The sequence below is a fragment of the Vipera ursinii genome (genome assembly GCF_947247035.1).
Source record: "Vipera ursinii genome assembly, chromosome: 5".
Lineage (NCBI taxonomy): Eukaryota > Metazoa > Chordata > Lepidosauria > Squamata > Viperidae > Vipera > Vipera ursinii.
The window spans coordinates 44,115,099-44,142,058 of NC_139518.1; the positions used below are offsets into that span (position 1 = coordinate 44,115,099).

The 26,960-nt window shown below is 45.4% G+C and overlaps 3 protein-coding genes across 7 annotated transcripts; 1 reads left to right on the plus strand and 2 right to left on the minus strand.

The window, feature by feature from the left end:
- Positions 1–140: 140 nt before the first annotated feature.
- On the minus strand, positions 141–11,564 carry ENTPD7 (ectonucleoside triphosphate diphosphohydrolase 7). 5 transcript variants are annotated; one of them, XM_083364451.1, is made up of 13 exons: positions 11,168–11,564; positions 10,782–10,878; positions 8,832–9,011; positions 6,857–7,062; positions 5,607–5,757; positions 5,055–5,158; positions 4,666–4,722; positions 4,236–4,384; positions 3,988–4,154; positions 2,651–2,975; positions 2,482–2,567; positions 2,163–2,324; positions 141–1,373 (listed from the first exon to the last, which is right to left on the minus strand). In XM_083364451.1, the coding sequence occupies exons 2-13, from the start codon at positions 10,787–10,789 to the stop codon at positions 1,148–1,150; spliced, it is 1,821 nt and encodes a 606-aa protein (XP_083220577.1). In that variant the 5' UTR covers positions 10,790–10,878; positions 11,168–11,564; the 3' UTR covers positions 141–1,147. The 5 variants fall into 5 exon arrangements, 4 of the variants coding, with proteins under 4 accessions (XP_083220577.1, XP_083220575.1, XP_083220574.1 ...); XM_083364449.1 differs by having other exon boundaries at positions 10,782–10,883; XM_083364448.1 differs by lacking the exon at positions 11,168–11,564 and adding an exon at positions 11,042–11,162.
- Positions 11,565–11,892: 328 nt separating this feature from the next.
- Positions 11,893–16,695, plus strand: SLC25A28 (solute carrier family 25 member 28). The gene is made up of 4 exons (XM_083364471.1): positions 11,893–12,198; positions 13,053–13,281; positions 14,843–14,899; positions 15,776–16,695. Exons 1-4 carry the CDS (start codon positions 11,908–11,910, stop codon positions 16,291–16,293), a joined length of 1,095 nt encoding a protein of 364 aa, XP_083220597.1. The 5' UTR covers positions 11,893–11,907; the 3' UTR covers positions 16,294–16,695.
- Positions 16,696–23,218: 6,523 nt separating this feature from the next.
- Positions 23,219–26,021, minus strand: NKX2-3 (NK2 homeobox 3; the record flags this gene model as incomplete). The annotated part of the gene is made up of 2 exons (XM_083364555.1): positions 23,219–23,847; positions 25,685–26,021. 2 exons carry the CDS (start codon positions 26,019–26,021, stop codon positions 23,219–23,221), a joined length of 966 nt encoding a protein of 321 aa, XP_083220681.1.
- Between the last annotated feature and the right edge of the window lie 939 nt (positions 26,022–26,960).

The following is a 26,960-nucleotide window of genomic DNA, read 5'->3' on the forward strand; positions in this document are numbered from 1 at the left end:
AGAGGGTTGTTATTGTGGGGAAAATAGGAGAAAGGAGTATGTCTTCATTGCCGAGTTATTTATAAGAATAATAAAGGCAGGGTATAAATTAAATAAACAAGACTGAAGCCAATAAATGACTCTCCGTTCCAAAAGTAGAAATGCAAGAGTTTATTCTGTGCAAGCATTCCAACTTTTTTTTGGAAGTATTTTTTCCCTTTAGATCTTCAACCAAGTAGAAAGGCACATGAGAAATAATGGCTTGTGTAGCCCCTTAGGCTATGGAAAAGAAACATCAAAGATGGTTTCAAGAAACTGATTATGTAGCTCAATGTAATTTATTGCTACAGTTAACTGGATTTCAAGTATTCAAACAAATACATTGTGAAATGTAGCCCACCGTTGATTTAGACAGTTATCCAGGATGGTTTAGTATTTCAAAATACTTTGAATACTCTGCAATACTAGAAATAGATGAAGTGCCCAAGGAGCATCTCCAATGAGCCAACGTTCATCATGTATGTAATAGGGAATCTGACAGAATTTCCATGCTCTGTATGTGCAAAATTCAGGTCCTCGAAAACCACAAGTGGAAAAAGAAGGCAGAAAGTAGCAGCCAATTACAGCTTCTTTTTCTTCTTGTTTTGAAAGAGTGGGTTTTTTTGTCCAATGGATCGTCCATTTTCAAACATTGTTTCTCTCTCAGCCACTGGTACAAGGAGCCTCTTTTCAAAACAGAGGCCAAGCACCAGTATCTCTTCACTTTCCTTTGCCGAAGATCTGTCAGAAAAGCTGCTTGGTCCTGCAAATCTCCCATGGAAACTTCTCCCACCCACCTTTTCCTGAGCAGAGTTTTCTTTGGTCATTTGCATTGATACTGTTTCCAACTCCAATAGGAATGGAAGTGAACCTTTGGTCCTTGCCCTGTAACACCTGCAACATGATTGTCCTACCCAGCTAAGGACTTCAGACACAATCTGAAATCCCCTGGCAGCCATGGCCCTTGGGGTAGAGTATTATTGAGCAGCCACTCTGAAGCTGATGAGAAGTGCTACAGTATTCAGGACTGGGGGGGGGAAGGGGAATCACAGCTTTGGGTCTGTTAAAAACCAGTGCCAATAAGGAAACACTGGACAGTCACTGAGATCGTCCTGATAGCATTCTTTTGTCAGGAGTTTTCTTCCTGGGATGGCAATGGTACAACTTCTAGCCACAGCAGATCAAGGGGTGCTGACTGCAATGGCTGCTGGTGGATACGGCGCAGACGGAAGAGGTAGAGCCCAATTGCAAGCGTCACCACAAGAATACATCCAAAGAACAGATAATGATTGTAGACAAAGGAAAGATGGAACCAAGAGCTGTGTGACTGATGGAAGTTCTCCCGTTGGATGTCCCTGGCACAGAACAGAAATTGGGTACTGTTACACACATTTCTTGTATATCACATTCTCCCTAATGTACCTGTACCTGCTACTGTGCGATATTGTTTAATGGGAATTTTGACACTGTTTACTTATAGTGCCTTTTATTTTGTCAAAGGTGGAAGGACTGTGACATAGAGCTCCCACTCATCTTTCTTGTGTTAAAGCTCCCTTTCTGGATACTTCTGTATATTGCATCACCTGCCCTACCCAGAGACTTGAACACTTTAGGGACCCATTCAGTGGGAGAAGATTACACTCCTATCTAACCTTCACATGAGTTTATATATCCTGGTTTGCTCTGAAAGTCAAGTGACAGAACTTCAGCTACCAAAAATGGAAGGCAAATAAACCTTCAAATGCAGGAAGAAAATTTAAGTTCTAGATACCTAATAATTTGGCTTGTGTTAGTTCAAGTCCCACAAACAATTTATGAATGGAAGGGAAATATCCTCTAATATTTAGTATTTTACTCTTATTAATCAAATTTGTGTAGAGTGCATTGTATCTTTCATCTTTTTTTAAAAAAAATCAACACATTCTACAGGGTTTTGGCTCTAATTTCATATTTTCTGTAAAAAAAATGCCTTAACTTTCAGCTTTAAAAAATTCTACAACATAGGACTGAGCATGACGATGTATAGACTGTAGCAAAATGCAATGTCTGAAGGCCACAATTCTGGAAGAACAATTTTTCGGGAGAAACTTTGCGAGTTCCCAAGATGACTTGACTCCTAGAGAAAAATCAGGGAAATAACATACCTGAGAGGTAAAAAGCGGGTTTTATAAAGAATGGCTCCCAATGTCCATTGCACTTCTCGGTCATATAACAACTGCACTGTACGCAAGCTAGAGTAATCTTTGGGAAAATGGAATCCTTCATGCAGAATCTGGTGCATCCAAGCAGACTTGAAGCATTGGTACCTGCAAACAGAATATACAGTTTCATTTACAAAATGCAGAACTAGGACTTATCTTAGTGATTTCTAAGGCTCTTATCCCATCACTGCAAAATAGGATTGTGGATTCAATACATCTTCTACCCCCAGTTCTCCTGTAAGAGGCAAGAATGGCTCCTTACTTAACACGATGGAGGTCTGCATGTGGTGAGTAAAGCTTGTTTTGGAATCTCTGTAGCAATACTGACCAGCTCAGGCTACAATAATCCTGGAAGGTAGTAAAGCAAAGGGAGATTAGCGTAAAAAAATAAAAGACGCAGAGAATATTATCAAGGCAAAAGTCATACTTACTTGGGCAGCACGTGTGAATGTACTGCTTTCATAAGGTCCTCCTAGACGTAGCACATCATCAGTGGAGTAGTAAAATTCTGAGAACCCGTAGAATTCACTGTTCGTAAAATCAATAGATGCCTGATAGGAATTGCTCAAAGAACTTCCACTACTGTTGTCTCCAGCCAACAGGGGGCGCAGTTGTTTTGCACAGCTCCTCCAATCACCTTGACCCCTGACATGCACTGTCTGCCCACCTTTATCCACAACATCCTCTAGTCCCATTGGCAGGCATGGGTCTAAGACTGGCACTTCAGGATTCATGCCTATCTGTACACTGTGCAACCTACAATAAATAAATGAATGAATGAATAAATACATCTGTAAAAATCAAAGACAGCATTCCCAATTCATGGCATCAACTAAGTCAGAATGCCAACTTTTCCCTTGCCCTAGTTCATTACTTCCCAGAGGTTCCCTAAAACAAATAAACACAGAGACAGAGACACATGCACACACATCTTAATAACAGGTACTTGAAACTTAAGACTTGAAACTATAAAAATCAACCATAGCACATAAGCTGACTTTCAGAGACATAATCATCTGTGGCAGCAATAGGAGTACTATCTTCAGAGCTGCCTTGCTTTTCAGCACAATGGGATTGTTTCGATTTTCTTTGGTTTTTATATTTTGATATAAACCACTGGGAGTCACGATTTTAAGTTCAGTCGTATAGAAACAGATGCAACCAGCCAATCATTGTTAACTGGCTAAGATGGAGTGATTTTTGGCATATCCCGTTACATAAACCATATATTGTGATTTTTGTATTAAAGACTTTTCTACAAACTTCCCTAGAAGACCGGATGGATTGCAGGGTGCTTTTTAAAATGTAGCAAGATTTAGTCATGAAATCTTAAGAGAAATATATGCCAAAAGGGCACTCCTCAATTTACTTTTTCTGTACCAAATACTCTGAATTCTTTTCAACCATTCCTGTGGTCTCCGATTCCAATTTTGACGAACAACTAATTTAGAATAGCGTAGCAGGAAAAGGGAATTGTTATATAGGGCAGTAATAATGTTTAAAATTTTTGACTTTACAGAGAAAGACAGAATGGGCCCTCTGATTAAACCTTATCCTCCACGCCAAAGGCCCCTTTTTCTGTGTATATAATTGGATTCTGTGCAGTATCCACCTTCTCTTCATTGACCCATGTAGTTCCTCAACCCTAATTTGGGCTTTCCTTGGTGTGGGGAACAGAAAGTGCAACTGCTAGCCCCGGAAAACCTTATTACGAATAAGAATTGCCTAAGAAAATGATTTCAGGCTCAGCAGCACAAGGGCAGGGTACCTGTTGCGAACGATGGTCTGATTCAGCACCAGTTCTTCGTATCGTTGCCGAGCAAAGTTGCCTCCAAAGCCCAAAAAAGTATTGACATAGACCCGATACACATGTTTTGTGTGTTGCACATCACATCCCAAGTTGAAATCCGCAAGAAAGCTTTTGGCAGCTTCCTCCTGGAAAGGAAAGGAAAGTGGTAGAAAGCTAAGCCTAGTTGAGCCCTCCCCCATTTCAAACCCTCCCTAGTCACGATCTACCTGCTGTGGGGAAGAAAAGAAGGTTGAGCTTGGCACCTCATAGGCTATCTGAAGGGAAGCACCTCCCATGTCGATGATCCCAACTGTTCTTTTTCGGATCAGGGGCTCTTCTTGACCTGACAGGGTCACAGAAATCAATGCATCTTCCTCTGCAGCCCAGATAGAGAAGAGAGAGAGAGAGAGAAATTACTAATTGTAGAAAAAAAGAAAACGGGGGGAGAGAAAGGGGAAAGGAGTTTCTGCCTTTTTCACTTTATTTCTATTCCTGTTCTACTGAGGAGGCAAAAAGGAATAATGAGATAGGACATCGATTCCTTGCTGCTGCTTGGAATGAAGAACTGCATAGAATTCCCTCCTTCACCTGTCAATGAGAAAGCAGCCATCCACTCCCTAAGCTCCGTATTTCAACAGACCTTTCTATAAAGCTCACCTTCCTCATGATCAAATCTACCTAGGACGAAGTTGATGCCAATCCAAGCATAGACACCTGGAAGAGAAAGAACACAAAATGCAACATCAGACCCACTGAAGAAGCAGAGAAGCTTTGGTGCTCCAACACCATTTCTGTAAGGCTTTTAAAAAGGAACCCCCTTATAGGTATATCAATAGCAGGTGGGGTAGGATGCTGACCTCAACTATCCATAAACCCCCCAAAACAATGGCAAGTCACAGAGCAGTTCACATTGGGCCAGAGAGCAATTCGCCAAGACCAAATCCACCCACCAATTCCAGCCAAATCCGGTTTCACTACATATATTTCAGTCTGTCCTTTACATTGCATCACTCTGAAACATAAAGAAATTAAACTTGGATCCGCACCTTCTTGTTTCCCTGAAATCACTTCTGCCTGAGATTCCGAGAAGAGGAAGTCATATTCCAAGGGTAAGTCCCTCACCAAATCCTGCAGGATGGCCTCCTGCTGCCTGCAAAGATCCATAAGCAAATGAGGAATATCTCCTCCTAATATATTTACCCACCCTCCTCTGTTTACCTTTCCAGAGAGCATAGCAGGCTGCCCCATCAATCTGAAATCCTATCTCTTTACTCCTTGGGGCAAGAGTTTTCAATTCTAAATTTGCAAACCTTCGAGGTTTAATACAGAGCCACAAAGAAACTGGGTCAGGGTAGTGGTGGAAATGGAATTTCACTAACTATAGTTAAATGAAGAAAACAGAGTTGCTTTATAGTGGGCAAAATTGGGAAAATGGGAAAAAAGGAATAGCTAAAACCCTACTAAAAGGTTGGCCATACAAGAGTTCTGCACTTTGAGAAATCTTCCCTTTTCATTCCCTGTCTAATAGTCCAGTACTTCCTGCTTTTAAGCCCCCAAGGAGGCCTGCATCAAGTCTAAGAAAGTTGTTGATCACTCACTTGTCAGCCAACAGCCTCATGCCTGCTGTACACATAATGTAGAGTGGCGTCTCTTTGTGCTTGACTTTGGGTACATAGGCAGCAGCAAAAGTGAGCAGTGGCTTCATGTATTCATTAGCCTTCTCTGGAGTTTTTGCCAGTGTAGAGATCCCTATTCAAGAAAAGAGTTGGCTCTTTAGTCTCCTTTATCTAGATCAAATAAGTTAGACATACCAGATGGCTTTATAACAAAAGTTTAGATAACAGTATTTTTAATACCAATCTCTTAAGGTATGAACAAATCTAAAACAATATTTTTCACACCTTAATAATGGAAACAATATATTTTTATATTCCTGAACCCTTTTAAAATGTATAAATTTGCAGGTGATAAAAAAATTATCCATTTACAGGTGTTAATATATTAATACAGGTATTAATATATCTGCTCTACCAAAACTGCTATTTTTATTCCATTCTGTTCCTTTTCATTTAAGAAATATAACGTTGATTTTTTTTCAATTTTAGTTTAAAAAAGCCTTAAATAAAACGAGGTTTGTTATATTTATATCTTAATGAGGATGGGATCTCCAAATTTCAAATTGAATACATTTTGACTAAACCAAAAAAATTAGGAAATATTAATGTAATTTATAAAGCTTTAAGAAGAATAGCATTTTTTTAAAAATGCAATATTTTAAGCATATTAATTTACTGTACAATTTACTCAAGAAATATTTCAGACGTGGAAGCTGTATATGGATCATTTAATACTGAATAAATGCTCTCTCACTCACCAGTTTATCTCTATTTTTTAAAAATAATGAAACAATATATTGTCTGAGAAGAAAAAAGACCATATCATATAATAGGTAAATTTTATTCCATTATCTAAAATTGAAATTCAAATTAGCAGTGGGATTAAATTGATTAAAATGGATGAATTTTTTGAAAACAAGAGAGGTTTTCATCCAACTTTTATCTTGTGTGTGCGTAATTAACATATATAATTTACAAACTATGTTAATAATATTCTTGCTCTGAATGTTTACACTGCATTGAATAGAATTTGTGGGGGGGGGAAATTGCTTGTACAGGTGTTAGAATTAAAAAAAACAGATAAAAAATGACTAGCCATGGTCACATCAACACTATCTCTTGCCAAAGTACAGATGTTTACACCAGCACCTCAAGGAGAACTATGGGATCTGCCACCTGCTTTTCATGGATGTCTGCCTATTGTAACAGAAAGTAATTAGAAAATTCCAAACCTGGTTTGATCTTCTTGACCACAGGTTCACTGCTGTGATCTCGCATTTGTCGGATGTCAAGTAAGTGATGAGGATTCCCATTGTGTGGTGGCCAATAATACACAAAGACCCGGGACCCACTACTCCCGCAGTCAACAACCACCCCGTAACTCAGAGCTGGATTCTTCGTGTCTGTTGCCTCCAAGGCACGATATCGTGCTAAATACCTGCAAATAGAAAAGTGCTTTAGCATTGTGTGAAAATATGTAAATTTGAAGCAAAGAAAACAAGCTGACTTTTCATAGATGATTTTTCTATGGTTCTAGTTATCCCCAAAAGACAGTTATTCAGGGACTGGAGAATCCTTAGCTGTAAGAGGACCATCTAAGCTGAACAATGTAGCTAACAATGCCTATTTCATTACTGTGCACTTATTAGCAAGCTGTTCCTTTAGAGGCGGTGCTACCCCTAAGAGACGACACTGGGATTTTATGCAATCAGTGCCACCTTGCTAAGGTTCAGTTTCAACCTATCTCATTCCATCCAGAGCCTATGAGCTTCTAGGCACAGGAACAAAATTGTTCTGGCTTTCATAAACGATTTCCAGCGCATATCTTGGGCTCTTAATGCTGATGTTCTTTCCCATATTCTATGGGAAAGAACTAACACAATAATCCCCCCCCAGCCAGCATTATTAAAACATGATCACTTTTACTAGTGGGAAAATACAAGCTGAATTCAGTTCAGACAGCTCCTTTCCCGCCACCTGGAGGAGAACAAATGCTAACTTCTATCAATAAGAGAATGTGGATTGGGGGGGGGAAGGCACTACAACCTCTTCTAACTTGTTTTAGGCTTCAATCAGTGTTTTAAATAAAGTTAAAATCTTTCTGCCTGCTAAGATTAGAAAAAAAATCAGGCAGAAAGATTTTACATGACATAAATTGTGATCATTTTCTTCCCTTGATAATTTTTACAGGAAATCAGTCTCTGTTATCTAAAGTAAAATCTACAATTTAGAATTTATATTGTCCATACATAATATCTTCAAAATTTGGTAACAAGCATTCAGTACCTTCTATGCTCTGTATAACAACTGTTTGTTTTAGGGCATATATTTTATCTCTCTTTACTGGAGGATTTGTGCTCCATTGGAACAACATTGAGATGGTATAGGTTCTCCTGCTTAAGCGGGGGCTGGACTAGAAGACCTCCAAGGTCCCTTCCAGCTCTATTCTATTCTATTCTAATATTGTTCTCAAGGTTTTTTTCTTTCTAAAATGCCTTTTACAATGTATTTTGATGATCAGCTAATTTGTACATGGAGACCTTATTTTCTCTCTTAACAGGGTTTACAGTGAGATCTAATTAGATTGTAGTCCTAAGCATACCTATTAAGAAGTAAATTGCATTGGCTACAATTGGACTTATTTCTGCATACAGAAGTGCTATCCACAATGAATAGAGATCTTGTATAACAAATAAATCAATGTGATTTGGATTTTAAAAACATAAAAGTTCTCTTTGAAGACATGGAAATTTTTTCTGTCAAGAATTGTATTTTCTCAGATGTAATCTGTTGGGGATAATTTGCCAATGACAAGAAGGGATAAAGGGAATACTGGTCAAATTCTGACTCCTCTCACTACCATCCCTTTTTTAAATTCCTTTTCTGTTCTGTAAGTGGCTGGAAAAGAAACAGGTCATTTTTAATTGTTTTAATTTTTTAGTATTTTAATGGTTACTGTTTTGTTTTAAAATGTTTTTGGTATTTTAATTGTATTGTATGAGCCATCCAGAGTCGTTTGCTGAGATGGCCAGCTATAGAAATCGGATAGATAAATAAAATGTTTTACACATCAAAACATTTGGCTTGCAGACAGCTTTTGGAATTAGGCTCCTATTTGCAGCTTCCAGGTCTCCCCCCACCCCCACTCTGGAAAGCATAATTTTATCCTAGCAGGTCTCATTTCAACCCAATGCTACACTTACCTACCTTTCAAACTCTCTATCCCGGGAATCAGTTTTCCAATGCCACAGATTTTTAATTGCCACAATCAGTAGAAGAGAGATTGCAAATAACAGGAGTACCAGGGCGAAACGCTGACGGAGACAAAGGCTCACTGAAGGCACAGTGAAGTGCCAAGATGCTGGAAACAGGTAAGAAAAACTGATTCTGGAAAAAGAAAAGACAGTTTTTCAAAGACTGGAGTGTAGTGTCAGCTACTGTTGCTTATAAGTACAATAATTATAGCAGTATTTCTCAAACTTGGCAAGTTTAAGATGCATGAACTTCAACTCCCAGAATTCCCCACTGTGCTATCTGGAGTTCTTGAAGTTGAAGTCCACATATTTTAAACTTGCCAAGGTTGAGAAAAGTGTAGATGTTTCTAATATCCACAAAAGAATCAATTTGGCTCAAAGTTTGGAATAGGAGGAAATCTTTCAATAAGGTTGGGAGACAGCATATAATATAACTGGGAATACACGAGCTTCACAGGTAAATAAGAACATTAAAGTCTGTAGCACTGGTTCTTTTATGCCATCAACAGCCCTGAGAAGCTTCTGTACCCACTACCCAGAGATCTCATGGCAGCTGTTCTCCCACATGATGGATGCAGAAAAAAACAAAAGCAGGAACACTTTCGGATATCCTTGGAGGGTCATTAGCAGGGATTAGGCCCTCCCCAACCGCCATCCAAGAGTCATTCCAGCAGGCTATGGCAGAAGGAGGATTAACGTTCTTATAATAGGTAGAATCGGTACCTGAACATTCTTTTTTCACCATTGCTTTCATTGGAAGCAAGAGGAGAGAGAAGGCTTGTACTTACTAGAAAAACTTAAACCTGCCAGCTGAAATATGTGATATAAATCCTTTGAATAAATGAACAAGACTGCAATCCTGTGCATTATTGCACTGCAATTCCTCCTGTTGGACTGTACTGAGACTTACATCCATGCATACAACTGTAATGAATGATTTACATCTGCCTCCCTCAGCCCAATTTTCTCCAGTGGACTGGACAGCAGTTTTCAGAATTTCCAGCAGCAGACAGTGATTTTGTTTTGATACAGTTATGTACTACTGCTTTATTATTTATTTATTTAATTAGATTTCTATACCGCCCTATTCCCGAAGGACTCAGGGCGGTTTACAGGGCAGCATAAAATACAATATAAAAGATAATATAGATTAAAATAAATTAAATTAATTAAGCCCAACAATTAAAACAATATTTAAAAGCTAAAACCCCTTCAGTCCAGGCCTGATAGATCGAAAAGCCAGGTTTTCAGGTCCCGGCGAAATGAACGCAGATCGGGGGCGGTCCGGAGTTCCGCAGGTAAATCATTCCAAAGGGCAGGCGCGCCCACAGAGAACGCTCTTCCCCTGGGAATAACCCGCCGGCATTCCTTAACAGACATGGATTCAAATTTCTTGTCAGATTTGACAGAGGCAATACACCTGTGTCTTCAGAATTCAGGTTGAGTCCTCTTCCCTGGGCTTTTTCTCTGGGAAGTCTCAACCTACCTCCGTGCCAGCTTCCTCTTTCAAAACTGATTAACAAGGAGGAAGCTTGTCTCCCACTTTCCACACCCACAGGAATCACAGTCACCCTCTCTGCTGAACTGGCACCGAGTGTGATCCCTGAACTCTCCTGGCTGCTAGCCAGACTGTGCTGTGCCCGTTGATAAGACCGAGGGGATGGGAAAAGAAGCATATTTTGCCCGAAACGTCAGACCAGACATAAGCTTATTTCCCACTCTAACCTAGCAGCAGCCGGGAGGCCGACGCCGTTTTTCTTAAACACGCTCAATCCCAATCCTCATGCAGTCTGGGGAGGATGCAGAGCTCGAATCGGGAAAGAAGAAGGAAGGGCGAACGGTAAGGAAGAAATGTAGCGGTAAGAGGCTCTATTGGCCAGACCTCACATTCCCATCACCTCACCTGGCCATATGGTCACCCCGCCGTCCAGATTCTGTTAGCGTCCTCTAGGATCTCCAGAAGGGAGTTGCATATCTCTTTCCTTTCCGCCACAGGATCCCTGCGCTTATCCAGGAGAAAGCCAGGAAGAGAGCGCCCAGTGAGCCCCGACTCCCCACTTCCCAGATGGCCACAAAGTAACCAGCCCACTTTGCGCCTCCAAGACTGGAGGGTCCCGGGTCTCCCGCCCTCCCTCTTCACCGGCAGCCACAGGAGGGACTCACCGCTGCCGCTCGCTCCTCCGCCCGGCACCTGTCCCGCAGCTCGCGCTCCAGCCACGTCCTCAGGGCGAGCGAGCTCGGCAGAGGCAGCCAATGGGGACTAGGGTGGTGGTGACGTAGTACGGCTACCTTTGAGCAGTTCGGCAGTCACGGCCCCGCCTTCTGACCTTGTATCCAATCAGCTCGCAATGCGGAGGGACTTTTCGGTTCTCGGGACTCAATCCCGAAGCGCCGTTAAGCAATTGCGGTATCGGAAACGTCACGGGTCCGGGTCAGCGCAGGGGCGGGTGTTCCAGTTTCGCGCGCTGACGTCACGAGAACATTGCCCAATTCGGGGGCCTAAAGGAGACTCGCTCCAAAAAAAAAGTTCGACTTGATTGGTTTCTCTGTAATTTTAGAAGCTGGCCACGCCGCGGAGTTTCCAACCAGCCCTTCGCTCCGCGGCCCTCCCTCGCGAGCCACCGAAACACATGCTACCCACGGCGACGTCACCTTTAAAATCAAACCGACCAGCTTCTCCAAACAAACCACACGCGCCATAGAAAGCTGCGAGCCCTTCTTACCAGGCTGTCTACCAGCCTGACAGGCGGCGTAGCCAATGACTGTTTCCTTTTTCGACGTGCAAGCGCGTTCCACGGGAAGATGTCCAATGGAGCGAGGATGGAACGAAAGGTCAAAGAGGCATCGCCAAATATCTTTTTCTGATAGGCGGGGCTCGAGGCCGGCCTTTGCCAACCGGCCAATTCACGTTGGCCTAGGGCGGCGCGAATACGGATGGCGACCAATCCGCAGTGCCAGTAGGCGGGATGGACTGAGCGGGAGCCGCAGGACCGAGCGGGGTATCCCGTAGCCGACTCGACGGAGGCGCCATGGAGCTGGGGGCAGGCGGCGCGGCGGGGCCCGGTCAGCGGGGCGCGGCGGCGCCGGGCCGCCTGCTCCTCTTGCTGCTGGGCGGGGATGGCGGGGGAGGGTCGGGTTGGGTGTGGCCGTGGCCCTCGGGGGGCGGCGGGAAGGGAGGGACAGGAACGGACACGGAAACCGGCCCGGAGCCGGACTACGAGGCCCTGCCCCGCGGCTCCGCCGCTTCCACCCACATGCTCGCAGGGGCTGTGGCTGGGGTGCTGGAGCACAGCCTTATGTACCCGGTGGACTGTGTCAAGGTGAGGACAGGCGGCGGGCCGCGCTGGGGCCTCAGAGGGGCGGCGGGACGGGCTGGGAGCAGGCACAGGTGATGTCTCGGGCTGGAGCGGCGTCACGCAGGAGCCACGCGTTGCTCCGTGATGTTGGACGTTGACTGGTCGCGGGAGAATCGTTCGGCTCCATCCTAATCGTTTCAGATAAGCGTTAAGGAGATTTGACAGAAGGTCAAAAGGATGTGTGTCTCGGGGTGGTTATTATGAATTAGGCCAGGGGTAGGCAACCTCGGCTCTTTTATGACTCGTGGACTTCAACTCCCAGAATTCCTGAGCCAGCTTGGCTGGCTCAGGAATTCTGGGAGTTGAAGTCCACGAGTCATAAAAGAGCCGAGGTTGCCTACCCCCTGAATTAGGCCAAGAAGAAGAGGGAGCAACAAGTAATTGTGTCCTTTGCCGTTGGCGGCGGAAGTGGCAATGTGCGGTCTTCTGAGTCCCGAGATGACAATGAAGCACTGCCACCAGCGACTGAGGAGTAGGATCTATTTCTTCCATCTCAAAACAAGCCCCTTGCTTTTGCCGGCAAAACAGATTGGACTCAACCGTTGTACAGGAGATGTTAAAGTGGGGGGTGTTGGGGGGTGTTGTGATTCTTTGGAAGTTTATTATACTTCCAGACACCTTTCACTGAATCATATTGTCTGCAAAAATCACATGTAAGTAGGGAGAAAGCATACAGCAGAACTAAAGCAGAGACTCAAACGCTGAAGGTTTGTAAAAAGGGAAGCGGGTGGAAAGAGTTTGGCTGGGAGAACTTATTTGAGTGAATCTCTAAACGTATCTAACCTGCTCCCCCCTCCCCCCCATCCCCGCACTGGCAGACAAGGATGCAAAGCCTGCAACCAGAACCTGCTGCTCGTTACCGGAATGTGCTGGAGGCTTTGTGGCGGATTGTGCGAACTGAAGGGATCTGGCGACCTATGCGTGGATTGAACATCACAGCTACAGGGGCTGGTCCTGCCCATGCCTTGTATTTCGCCTGCTACGAAAAATTGAAAAAGACACTTACCAACCTTATCCATGCTGGGGGCAATAGTCACGTGGCCAACGGTATTATCCCTTCCTGCCTCCTAACCCCATCCTGGGGTTCTAGTTGTACCAGTTGGGGCTCAGAGTGAGAGAATGCCAGATTTATTCTTATTGTTCTGGCATTAGTACTCTGAACCCTCATGATTGAGGACATTCTTTCGTAATGCTGTGATCTGCTTGCAGCAAACTATGTTAGCAGTATGTCTGAGCAATATGTGGCCTGTAGGGATTTAGGGAATAAAACGGGCAAATAAGGTTTCTTGCATGTGTTTTTATATCTTATGTGAGAAAGTGATATGGTACAAGAATGACTGATTTTGCTTGCATATATTTGTTTTTTAAAACATGCATACTGATGTGCTTCAGATACATATGCTTGTATTTGCCTCAATGCCTTTTTTTAGCAACTTAATTGAATGGGGAGAATTCCAGGCTTGCTGTAACAGGTGTTCTTGCATTCCTTCAGTCAAATCTGCTTTCTCAGAACAGCTTATTTCTAAAGCTTCTATTTAATCTTTGACCATCTGATTGTGGTATTCTATCTCCTAAAATCTAAGACATAACTCATCATCCCCTGAATCTTGTTGACTTTTTAAGAGAAAGACAATATAGATAGTCCTCGACTTATGATCACCAGAATTTCCATCTTAAGTTGTTGCAGTCATAAGTTGATTCAGACCCAGTTTTATGGTCATTTTTATGAATGGTGAATCACCATGGTTGTTAGCAGATCTGGAGTCATTAAGCAAATACCTCGGTCATAAGTGTGAACTCATTCTTTTGAATAGGCATTTTTTGCTGCAAATGGGCAAAAAAGTTACAAATAGCTAACGTGACTGTAGGACATTGGTTATAAAATTAAAAGTAAGCTGGTTGCCAAGTGCCTGAATTGCAATTTTATGAACATGAGGGTGGTGCAATGGTTGTGAGAGCAAGGATGGACCTTTTCAGCACTGTTGCAACTTTGAACAGTCACTTAATGAATGGTCATAAGTTGAGGACTGTTTGAAGGATGTAAATAGTAGGTTTATACAACACTTCAGATTCAGGATCCAAAAGATGCTGCAGAGGGAGGATTGTGAAATTAGCATTTGCTAAGTAGCTATACCTTTTCCTGATTTATATTCCTTCCTGCCCCTGGGATACTGGGAAAGGATTTGGAGCTTTAAAGTACAGCAGAAAGGTGCTATATTTGTGCTCTTGCTCTTTCTGTAACGCTTGTGGAAGATCAAAACTGAAATGCTGCACAGCTTACTAATAGAATAACCTTAGCTTTTGTCTGCTTTGTTTGTTACAAAGATCTTAAGTAAGATGTTTGCAAGATATTCTATTTTCTCCTTTTTTTCTAGTGTGTAAATGGAAATAATTTGGAGAAACATTGTATCATAATCTTGATTATTTTTGCTGTTCTCATTGAAAATTAAGGCTTACTTCTGCATAAGCTATTTATCCCTTGAAAGGAATGGCTTATGTCCCTGTTATCACATATATAATATTTTGATGGCCTAATCTGGGATATCATTAAGACTCTCACGGGTCTCATCTCAACTTTTCTTCACATTTAACAGTTCTTGTCTTACAGGTGCAGCAGGCTGTGTGGCAACATTGCTTCACGATGCAGCCATGAATCCAGCAGAAGGTAATACTGTTTTTCTTGGATGCTCCAGCTTTCATGAAGACAATTATTCTTTTATTATCACCAAGAAATGTTCCCGTGTTTGTGAGAAGAAAGGGAGACGGAACAATTATTACAAATCATTGCAATACTACAAATGTTATTTGAATGATGGATTGCATTGACTGAAGTAAAGAAGAGTCATGATTATTTGTTCAGTTTCTGTGTCTGCCCATCATCGTCAATGACTGCAGTTTACAATTCAGAAAATATGATTAAAAATTTAAAAAAGCTTTTTAAACAATAAAATAGTAAAACCAGCCAAAAAATAAATAAAAATCCAATTCAAGATATACAAGAGCAAAGTATTGGCCAGTTAACGATATAGCCAGAAAACAGGCCCCTTGGCATATTCAGCACTCCAGGCTTGAGAGCATAGCTAGATTTCAAGGCCCTTATAAAAGGCTACCAGAGTTAGGGCCATTCTGATCTCTGAAGGAAAGATGTCCATGGAGCAGGGGCCACTGCAGAAAAAGCTTGCCTCAACCATATGGTCTTGCCCTATTATAAACATGAAAAAGTGAGTGAAAATTACATTGTAACATGGCTTCAAGTTCCATGTTTTTGTAGGAAAATCAAAATTCATTCCAGTGGTCCTAAATATTTTTCACAATCTAGAAAGCAGTCATCTGGGTCTGCTAATTTATGCAGTTGGATTGATAGTTTATTCCAGTACTGAGGCTTATGTGAGGACTATATTGAATACTGAAGCATAAGAGTGTGTGTGTGTGTGTGTGTGTGTGTACTGAATGCATACTGTTTATACCTCTTTATTCATTAGAATTTTTTTTCTTTCCCCTCTTTCATTACGGCCGAATTACGGTTGTCATCCATTTCCAGTGGTAAAACAAAGAATGCAGATGTACAATTCTCCATACCAACGAGTAACAGACTGTGTGCGTGCTGTGTGGTGCAATGAAGGTCCAGGAGCTTTCTACCGAAGCTATACCACTCAGCTGACCATGAACATCCCCTTTCAGGCTATCCATTTCATGGCATATGAATCCTTACAGGAGCACCTCAACCCCCACAGACAGTACAACCCTAGTTCTCACATGGTGGCAGGTGCCTGTGCAGGTGCCATTGCTGCTGCTGTCACCACACCTTTGGACGTTTGCAAAACATTGCTGAATACACAGGAAGCCTTGGCACTGAATACCAACATCAGTGGGCACATCACAGGTATGGCTCACGCATTCAGGACGGTGTACCGCGTGGGCGGGCTAACTGCCTATTTCCGTGGGGTTCAGGCACGTGTCATTTACCAGATGCCCTCCACAGCTATTGCATGGTCTGTGTATGAGTTCTTCAAGTACATCTTAACAAAACGAAAGGAGGAACGGTTGTCCGGGAAGTGAAATGCGTTATCAGATTGGCTGGTGCCAAACTCAGATGACAAGCAAGACTTTGGAATACTGATGCCGCCTCTTGCCTGCTGCTGCATTTTGCACAGCCCATTGTTCTCTCAATGGAAAATATACAGCAAACAGCAACTTCACCTGCTTTTAGCTTATCATCTAACGAACATGCCCCAGGTATTGGATACAAATAAAGACCAGGGTGGAAATACTGTAAGCGTATTGGAAATTGGGGTGATAGCCTGCATTCTCAGAAATGATTGCAGGTAAGAGTTAGTAGAGGCAGAAGAAGTGTTAGCTAAGCTGTTGTCTATTAGCACTCACTCAGACCTCATGCTCTTTGAGAAGGCTTTGATTGTTGTGGCCCTTGGCACTTCCAATAAAGTCTGCTTTATTGTCCTAGGCCTTGTCTCTTTCTTACCAGATGTACCAGATGATTCTGAGCATTTCTTTGTGGAAGAGGGTGGGGAACGTACAGCTTTCCTGATGGTGTTATATTCCAATGTTCATTAGTCACAGCAAGCCTGTCCTTGGAGATAAGATGAATGCATTGTATTTGTATGACAGGAATTGTTTTATCTTCTCATATGAAGAGGTGGAAGAAAAATAGGATTCACTTTCATAATGCTGAATGTTGTATGTACTGTTGTATGTTGCTGAATGTACATGGAGATCCAATGTTCTCTGTTGGATACTACTCAAAGCATTTGTGACTTTTCAACACCTAGCACAGTATTCAGCACTATTGCCATTCCACCTAATCTCGATATGTATCAGAATAGTGAAAAGAGACACTGTCTGCTTTAAATTGTGGTATCCTTCTACGGACTTGTTAGCATTATGTTAAAATTACACTCTGGAAAAGTTACATAATACATGTATGCATGGTATAATTTGTTTGCATGCATATACAGAAATGTGTACCAAAATGCAATTGAACAACAGGGACAGGTGGTCTTGTAGAACATATTTCTCCATTAGCAATATAAAATATGCAGCACTGCATTAGCTTGTGTTTGTAACAAGGCCTTTTTCTGTCTCCACCAAAGAAATACAAATTTAATAGAAGGGACAGTAATTCTGTAATTATTAACATTTAACATGGAGTGGCCTAATGAAGTTAACGAACTGAACTTCAACTTTACAGAACTTTGGATGTTGATAATGCATTTGTCTTTATTAGGAATGAGTTGTGATTAGCTTTCCTTCATCTCAGGGCTTCGAAACTGACATTTCACAAGGTGGGGACTTTATAGAGGCAATAAATATAGCAATGCAGTTAAGCCAGTGTTTTTTAGTATGATGTTAATAGTTCTGTCAAAATGCAACATAAATCTTTGTATAGTATAGCGCTCTTGTCTGCTTCAGATGAGTATATCCCAACTTTGCATTCCTAGCAATGCATCAATAGGTGTGTGTGTGTAGGAATTTCTGAGCCATAAGTTGAACCAAAGTAGGAAGTAAAATATTTTCTCTTCAAAGTGCCCTTTTGTTCATGCATAACTGCCTTGCTGCATCTTAATTTATCTTCTACTGACTTATCTTTTAGCCTTTGCTAGAGAGTTTTGTCCTGGGAAATGTCTTTTTATTTACTGTATATTTGACGATGTAGTCAGATAGAAGCCAGCTGGGTATCAATTGTCATTGCTGTTCATTCTATTTATTCTTGAGAAGAATATTATCCTTGTCCGCCACTGATATGTGGAGTCCTTAGGGCTCTCTGAGCTTGCTTGCTTGCTTGCAGAAGTTTGATTATTCAGCTAGGTAATATCATCATGACACTGCTGATGTTGCCTACCTGGTTAATGAAACATTAGGAAGCAAACAGCCAAGTTCTGAGAGCACCAACGGTTCCACAGTTCAACCCTGAGCTACATATATCCTCTTCTGTTGGAATTATTTGATATATTTAGCATCGGGAGAATTATTCCTGCTGTAATAATTATAGTGCTAGGCTTCTTTAAAAAAGCATAAAATACAAAAATATTATCTGCTGGATACTATGTTTCCATTAACTTCCATACTACTGTAAGTAAAAAGTAAATCTACTCTAGCAGTGAAGCCGTTTAAGATGCAGTTATTACATTAGCCAATAGGTGGGGATGTTGCCAAAGGTACCGCTCCCATCCTCTTTCTTTGTGCTCTGCCTGGAGAATACAATATATTGTATCGCTACTGTCTGCGTTGATGGAATCAGGAAAGAGCTGCCCTTTCAACGAGCAGTGCCATGGATTTGCACGCCAAGAAAAATCCAGCAGTTGCTGCTGCTGCTGCTGCTCCATCATCTAGCATCTATCTATGAGTTGCTAAGGAAACCACGGAGCTGGATTGAAAGGCAGCTGGCCTTAGCATTGCAGCCTTGTGGCAATAAAGTTATTCTGGGCTCTCCTTAGGACGTGGGACACAAGATCACGAATTCTCGCTACTGCTACCGTATTGTTCACGGAGGGCGGGAGGAGATGATCATTCTCTGGTTCCACAGAGGGCATCTTCTACAAAATGTTGGACTGCGTGCATTCAGGCTACTCCGTGTACTTGCTGATTGCCAATCAGAGTTCTCAGAGGGCAATTACAGGGCTTCTCCTTTGGGATTAAAGCCTCTGTTGCTTTTCTTCCTGCTCATGAAAAAAGCAATCTAACTAGGGCATTTTTCTCCTTTCCCGGAGGGTGTGTCTTCTGTTGCGGTCCAGTGGGTTAGTGTTTCCTCGACCTTCAAATTTTAACTACAACTTTGCTACTCTTTGGCCCTATCTTTTACAAAATTGATTCGCTGTGTCAGTAATCTTCCTTCTCTCCCAGCCCCTCCTTTTCCAGATATTTTAAAGATCAATTGTAAAATGTCAAGCCAGATGTAAAGAGAGAGTGGAAATGGGAAGGCAAAACTGCCAGCAGTAGAGTTACTTCTTCTCTTGTCTTGCTCAGCTCCAAGAGGTGACTAAAAGGAAGCAGAGGCTGGGAGTTTCATGGCTTTATAGTTTCAAACTGGATTTTGATCTGAACTTGATCATGAATCTCCACTGAGACCACTGTGGAAACCACTGCTCCTGATACCAATTGTGTGCATGTGCATCTTTGAGTCCGTTTTGAATCTTGTGATTGCCCGGACAGGTCCCTGCATTATTCTTGGCAAGACTTCAGAATCGGTTTGACATTGCCTTCTTCCTAGGGCTGAGAGAAAGTGACTGGCCCATGCCAGCCAGCTGACTGTGCCTAAAACAATGTCTAGGATCCTATCCTAGATATTTGCTTTATAATCTCCTCCAGCAGAAGCTGGGTATAGCTCGAGAACATTCCTGCAAAAAGAGTTGGTGTGCTCTGAAAAGCAACTCTTTCAGAACCTGAATGGCAGGATGCTACCATTTGCTTTGAGTGGCAGGATGCTATGATTATAAGAATTGGGAAAAGAAGAACTGGGCCAGAGGAGCTTTTGATCTGATTCTATGTTCTAATTATTACAGATCAGTAAATCAATAACAGATCAACGAGGACTGAGAGAATCCATAATGTTTCTACACAAACTAATTCACTGAAATCTGGTGCCATAGAGGTGTTCCACAGTTGGTTGCCTAGGTGCCATCTCGTCACAGAATGAGCTGCTCATCAGTGAAGAAACTTTCTCTTTTCCCTGAATATTCAAGGATCTCAAGGATTTGTTACTGGCATCCCAAGGGGTCCCTTCAGGCCATCTTCTCCAAAGGGATCACAGATTCAATGCATCTCAAGGGAACTAGGCTGCCTTAACATTTTAATATAAATGTTTATAATTTGTGGAGCCTTCCAGAGTCATTTGGTAGTGGAGTTAAATTTAATTTGTAATGCACTTTTCCCAGTAGTGACAACCACATGGGATTATTAAATATTAATTATTTAATTCTTCCATGGTCACTTTGTTCATGTAGACCGGTACTTTCTTCTGCTTGGGCTTTATTTTTTCAGAGAAAAAACCATTTATTTATTTGTTTGTTTGTTTGTTTGTTTGTTTATCCATTCAGAGAAGTTGCAACTATGCAATCTTTCAGAATTAAGGGACCTGGAACAGCTACTATTTCCAGATTTCATGACCCTATGTGGGGTTGTATAACATCTCCACTCAAAAGTTAATCTAGGTTTGAAGCGTTACACTTTTTTTCTTAGTGTCTGCACTTCTCCAGCTGTGTCTTCAACTCTGACTACTGGAATTATGGGTACTGATTTAGAGCTGCAGTGAAACACTTTTGGAAATTTAACTACTTGAGTAGTTAAAAGATATTACCCCTTGCAAACGGAAAGACAACATGGTGACTGCTGCATGGTCCCATCCTGAAAATTTTTCTCTTTTCTTGGGTAATGGGGTATTATAGAGGAGTAATTCAACTGTAATATGCCCCCAAATTACTATACTGTAGTAGTATGTTGTACAGCCTCATCCCATTGCAGATGCAGATCAAGCACAGGAGCCTGAAGGCAAAATCAATAGATGGCAGGTCAGGTGATAGACAACTATCCCTATATCTATTAAATTGCATTGCTTGATCATTGCAGTTGTTTGTATTTATTGTGTTGCAGCAGGTTTTTATATGAAGAGTGAGAGCAAAATGTAAGAATAGGTATACTTAAGAAATTGGTTAGCCCACCACCATTACCGAAAAAGATTTATCACCTGCAGTGGACATGGTACAATATATCTTGCAATCTCCATAATTCATTCAAATGTAATTTAACTCCCAATTCAAAAGGGGTAACAATGCCTATATACATTTTTTTTCTGTTCCACCTTGTCTGATTCTTGGAGACAGCCTGAACAAGTCCCTGCAGTTTTCTTGGTAAGGTTTTCAGAAGTGGGCTTCCCATTGCCTCCTCCCTAGAGCTTAGGGAAAGTGGCTGGCATAAGATCAACCATCTGGCTTCATGTCTAACCAGGAGCCAAGTCTCCAGGTTTCTAACTTGATCCCTTAACCACTACACCAAACTGGCTCACAGTATTGAGTTACTGAGAGGCATTCGAGACATTTTGGTAGAGCTGAAAAAAAACCTCTTTCATCAGATCTAAGCTAATGGCTGCAGATGCCTTACCCATCTCCTTCTGAACCGGTTGGTCTGTTCTTGCCTGTGTTCATTTGATTTGTGTCTCCCAATGGCGGGACTGGAGCAATGCTACATGGAGACCTTAAAAGTGTTCTTATTTCTTACTTGTAGAGCTGAGGCTCAACCTCAGAGGGTCTCTATTGTTGTAGTGCGTGCACAAACCTTTTTCTATCCTTCTGGAAATTTATGAGGTCAGTCAGAGGATTGGAGAGAGAGGCAGAATAGGTAGGTAATATGCAGAATAGGTAGGTAATATGCGTTTGTTCCCAAAGCCTCCCCATCTCTTCTCTTGACCCTTCAGCACCTTTTCCGTTTCAAATCCTAACCAAGGCAAGTTCTGCATTGAACTGGGTCCCTCCGCCCTATCTTGCTCTAGGCCTGAAGGCTTAAAAGGGGGGACAGGACAAAACTGCCCATTGTTTGTCCGCCCGAGCCCAGCCCAGCGTGGGGACAGCGCAGGCCGTCAATCTCGTCCCTTTGTCCCGAATCCCAATTCTACAAATGCCGCTTCTCAGCCCCTTCCCGGCTGTTCCTTTCCCGGCCCTGTAGCCACAATGGACCTCTCTGCGCAGCTTGGCACCCTCTTCTTGCCCGGGACAAGGGAATTACAGTGGGCCTTGCCGAAGGGGCTGGAAGGACAAACCTTTGGCTCCGGAGAGCCTGGATCCGCACCAGCAGGAGCGACAAAGCACACCTCTCATCTGGTTAAGCGAAGTAGTTGCTGCGGGCGTTGGCTCAGCGGCTTCGGGGATTAGGACTCGGCCACTGCTCGCCAAAGCCAGCGAGTGGGCTTCTAGGGCGACGCTTTAGTGCGGGTTCCCCCCCTTCTGTCGCCTTTCTCAACCTCTGTTCGGTGTAATGAGAGATTACTCTGGTTTAAGATTAGCTAACACGGAAAGGGGGAATGGGGGGTCATGCAGGTGAATTCATCCGCCAGGAAGGCCGAGCCTCGTGGACTAATCCTGCCTCTCACTTATTAGACTCGAAGCGGAAAGAAGGGGGTGGTGGAGAGACTCTGGTTGCCTTCGCCAACAGGGCGTGCCGTTAAAGTGTTGGGGGGACTACAGTTCCCACCAAGAGAGACTCACGGCATTGTGGGGGGTCAAATACATCTGGAGGGGACCGCTGTACCCGCTTCCTCCTGTCATTCCCCAATCTGGGCAGTGAGGTGCCATGGGCGTGGCATAAGGGCTTCCGAATTACAGAGTCGTCCCCGGGGGCGGAGGGCTAAGCCTGCGCAAGGGACTGGCACCGACTTATTCGCTCTGCCTGGGGTGGAAGCGGGCCACACGGGCCGCGTATTTCCGCCTCCTCCATCCTTCCGCGCCAACAGACCTTCCCTGCCTCTCCATAGCAGGGCCGGATCTCGATATTGCACCTGGTTTATTATGGCATCCTTTTAACTCCTCGCAGTGTGGCTACATCGATACATTTAATACACTGATAGCAGGAGGGGAGTCGAGGGAGGCGGCCTTTGCTTTGTATAAGCGAAGCAGCTTCTGGCAGCGCCTGGCCTCTGTTTCCCCACTGCAGTCCAGGCGCGGAGCGTGGAGACTCCCGGGTTGCTCCTGCCCCTGCCCCGTCGGAAAGCTTCGGGGCCTTTGTGGAGGCCGGTGGGGGCTCTCCCTAGGGCAGTCCAAACAGAGGATCTGTTCTTGTCGATCGCGGCGATCCAGGTTAGCTCCGAGAGCGGCCGAAGTGCTAGACACCAGCCACGGACAAAAGGTCCCTTTCCCCCTTCGCCGCAGGCCGCTTCTCCGGGCGTCGCTCACTTTCTCCCCAAAGGGTCCCAGCCCGGCCGCCGAATGGCTGCGGAGGATCATCGGTCCTTTGGGCCGCGGTATTCCAGGAGCAGCGCCGCCTACCAGGCCCGGATGCCCTGAGTGCAGGAAGAACCGGCGGCCCCCTGGTGCAAGGGCTGAGCTCCGCTGGGGAAGCCGCCCATGTTGACATAGGGCCCCGGCGATGGCTGCACCGAGGGGGCCACGCTGTTCCCCGCGGGGTAGTTGCAGCTGTAGCCGGCGCCGTAGGCTGCACCGGAGGAACCGCCGTAGGCATAATTAGGGAAGCCGTTATACGCGTAGGAGGCAGCGGGAGGGTTGTAGGGCGTGCTGTAGGCCTGCGAGCCGCCCAGGCAGGGCTTGCCGTCCCTCACCAGTACCGGGACGGCCACTCTGCGTGGCGGCGGCGGCGGCGGCGGCGGCGCTGGAGGCTGCGGGGTCGCCCCCGCCGCTGGGCCGCCGAGTTCCAGGGCCTTGTCCTGCCGCTGCCGCTTGCACTTGTAGCGCCGGTTCTGGAACCAGATCTTGACCTGAGTGGAGGTGAGCTTGAGGCTGCTGGCCAAGAGTTCCCGCTCGGGAGCAGAAAGGTAGCGCTGCTGCTGGAAGCGCCTCTCCAGCTCGAAGACCTGCGCCTGCGAGAAGAGCACCCGCGGCTTCCTCCGGCTGCGCGCCTTGGGACGCTCCGACGCCGCCTCGGAGGGCTCCTTGCCTGCAAAAAGAGCGGAAGTAGAGAGGAGTAATCGTGCAAGAAGCCGCGGGGATTAAGGGTGAGGCAGCCTCTCCTGAGCCCGGTTGTTGCCCCTAAGCCACTGATTTCGGTGCCGCCAACGCCTGGAGATACACCTAGCAGGAGGCCCTTTTCAGACTTCTACACACCTGGTGCCCTTTCCATGTTCTGGGCAGGAGTCTCAGCAGTCTCTGCCAGCATGATGCAGGTCATGGGAATGGGGTGATCACCTGTTCCCTGGGATGAATGAGCGTGGAGGGAATCCCTCTCCTAGGGAAGCCTCCCGGGTCTTCTACTAAGTGGGGCCTGGATTTGTCCCAAAGTCCCTCTTGATGCAACCAAAGAAAAGTCAGGCCACAACACAGTAAATCCTTAGGTTTCCTATAATGATTTGCTGCACAAAGTTTAGTATAAATCTCACAAAGAATTCATATCTTACTGAGATCATGCTTTCCACTCACCTACAAGCCACTGTGATTGAATCCACACAATATACTAATCCGAAAACAAACTATCTTCTGGGTTAATCTCTGTTTTACGGGATTACGTCCCAATGATTACAGACTGAAGATTCCATAAGAGGCTCAAAAGAACCTTTGGACTTTTTTTTAAAAAAAAATCAGGCAAAAATAAAAATGGAGCAGAACAGCATTCTGACCTGATGTAACAAGTGCAACAAGACCAGACCAACCAGGAGCCCAATCAGGTTAACAATGTACATGTTGGGTCTCCAACTGCACACAGCTCTAGCCTCAGGACTTGGAAATGAGAAAGCAGGCCTTGGAGGCCCAGAGCTGCCTGCCATTTTCCTTGCCCTGAGCGAAAATCAATCATTATTTTCTCCTCGCTGAAGGGGACTGGTCGCTAGGAAGAAGTGGGAGCTGGAAGAAGGACATTTGCTCACTAGATAAGAGAAGGACAATTTCAGTATATCTCCCCTCCTGCAAATCCAACAGTTTCCCCATCGCCTGGCAGTCTAGGCCTGGCAGGCCCATTTGTTAGAATTTGTTAATTCTAAACAGATCAAGAGTAAACTGCTTTCCACACTCCTGAGCAAAGTTTGGTGGCCAGATTCTCCCCTCTTTGGTCTAGGAGAGCCTCTAAATCTGACCTCCTTTCTCTAACCTAAGGAAGGCCTGGCCTGGGATCGGTGAGTTACCTCCTCACTCTTTGAGAGGGGCTGGGTGGGCCTGGGGGAGAGTAGAAGTTGCTTTGTTGCTTAGCTTACAGCCAGTTTTCTGACAAGTGACTTTAATAAGGGCTGACTCTCCAGATGGTGGGCACAGGGGTGCATGCCCCCGCACAAAGATAACCTGCGACCTTTCCATTCAAATAAACCAGATTGGTTTATTTGAACGGAATTTCATAATTTCATAATTTTAATTTCATAATTAAAAACCAACCCCCTCCCCACACGAGCCTTTTAGGGACACAGCCCGATACATTGACAATAGCGATCATAACCCGAGTGCTTCCACAGCCGCCAGCCTTTTCCAGCGACCCGCAAGACAAGCTACGCTCCAAAGCAGCCTCCATCACGTCCCCATCTAGAGCGGCCTGAAGCGAACTTGAAAGAGCGAGAAGAAACGTCTGGGAAAATACGTGCCGGGAAGATGTTCCGCGCTCAGCATCCCGATCTGCTCCGGCTGACAAAGGAATTGTTCGGACGCTCCAGTGGAGGGCAGGGCAACCTGGACGGCTCTGGGCCATTCGAGAAGGTCCGGAGCCGTCCGCGGGGTTCGGCGGGTTCTGCTCCTGGACCCACAGCCTCCCAGGGTGGGGAGCCCCAGAGCTCTGCCCACCTTCCTCCCGGACTCACCGGTTCCCGACTCCTGCGCCGGCTCTGCCTCCTCTGCCAGGCCTTTGGGCTCGCAGGTGCCCCGCAGCACCGCCTGCACGTAGCCCCCGGGGGAGAACCCCCCGTCCGCTCGGCTCTTTGTCGAGGCCATGGGGGAGGAGAAGGGCTGCTGCTCCTCGCTCTCTTCGTCCTCCTCTCGGTCGGAGAAGCGGCAGCTCAGCAGGCAGGAGGCAACGGCGGGGGCGAAAGGCGCTTCGAGGGGGCCTCCGAGGCTCTGCTGCTGCTGCTGCTGCTGCTGCTCCAGTTTCAGGATGTCCTTGACGGAGAAGGGGGTGGAGGTGGCGGGGCTGGGGAGCATCCTGGGCAGGGAGGCGGGAGAGAGGGAGACGGCCAGCCCGGCTGGGGCAGAAGGGCCGCGCCCGGGAGCGAAGCCAGGCGAAGTGGCGTCCATGCGAACGCGGCGCCGCCTCTGCCAGTCCCCGCCTCGGCGAGGACCAGCAGCCCGTTCTGGACTCGGAGCCGCCTCTTCGGCCGAGCAGGGCACGTCACGGCGAGGAGGGGCCGGGCCGGGCCCCCATTGGAAGGCGGGGAGCGGGAGCGGGAGCGGCCCTCCGAGGGAACCTGCCCAAAGGTGAACCGGCCGCGGGGAAGAGCCGGGCCAGCCGGACCTCCAAGGCTTCGGGTCAGAGGTGACCCGGCGGGCGCCTGAAGACCGAGGGGGCCCGGAGCCTCGTGCCCGGCCGCTGGGAGCTTGGCATCACCAAGACCGCCGCCCGGGCAGGGTTCGCGGGGATCGGGCAGAGCCGGCTGAAACCAAGAAGTCCCGCTGACTCCACCTGGCCCAGCCGCTCCGCTTCACCGCCGGCCCTGCCGCCACTCCAGGCCCGGCCCGGGGCCCGAGCGCGGGGATCTCCCGCTCGGTCCTCGGGAATTTGCTTGGAGTCGCCTGGCTTGGCTTTTGCGAGAAGACTCGGAGGGACCCGCGGAAGAAAAGGACCGGGTGGGGCGTCCCCAGCGCCGTTCCCTCCCCCCCCAACCGGCTGGGTAAGCGGGAGCTGCCTTGGAGGGTGATCGGACTGCTGCGGAGGCGGGCGAAGGATGGGTAACCGGGGCCCCTGAACCGTGAGAGCCTTGTTCTTATTCCGGGAAGAGGAAAGGAAGCTTCCCAAAGGAAGGACAACGGCCATCTGCTTTTTGTCACCTGTGACAAGGCTCTTCTTCCCCATCCTTTTGAAGCAACGGTACTAAAGAGAACAATGGCATCCCAAGGACGGTTACGAGAGCTGGCACCGCTATC

What these genes read in the sequence shown, in the direction of transcription:
- ENTPD7 (XM_083364451.1), bottom strand. An exon ending in ATGAGGCTGTTGGCTGACAA is followed by an intron (nt 5,159 to 5,606) that starts GTGAGTGATCAA and finishes GGATCTTTGCAG; the next exon opens with GCAGCAGGAGGCCATCCTGC. An exon ending in CAGACCATCGTTCGCAACAG is followed by an intron (nt 2,976 to 3,987) that starts GTACCCTGCCCT and finishes TATTTATTGTAG; the next exon opens with GTTGCACAGTGTACAGATAG.
- SLC25A28 (XM_083364471.1), top strand. Translation starts at nt 11,908, where the DNA reads ATGGAGCTGGGGGCAGGCGGCGCGGCGGGGCCCGGTCAGCGGGGCGCG. An exon ending in ACCCGGTGGACTGTGTCAAG is followed by an intron (nt 12,199 to 13,052) that starts GTGAGGACAGGC and finishes CCGCACTGGCAG; the next exon opens with ACAAGGATGCAAAGCCTGCA. An exon ending in AGCCATGAATCCAGCAGAAG is followed by an intron (nt 14,900 to 15,775) that starts GTAATACTGTTT and finishes ATCCATTTCCAG; the next exon opens with TGGTAAAACAAAGAATGCAG.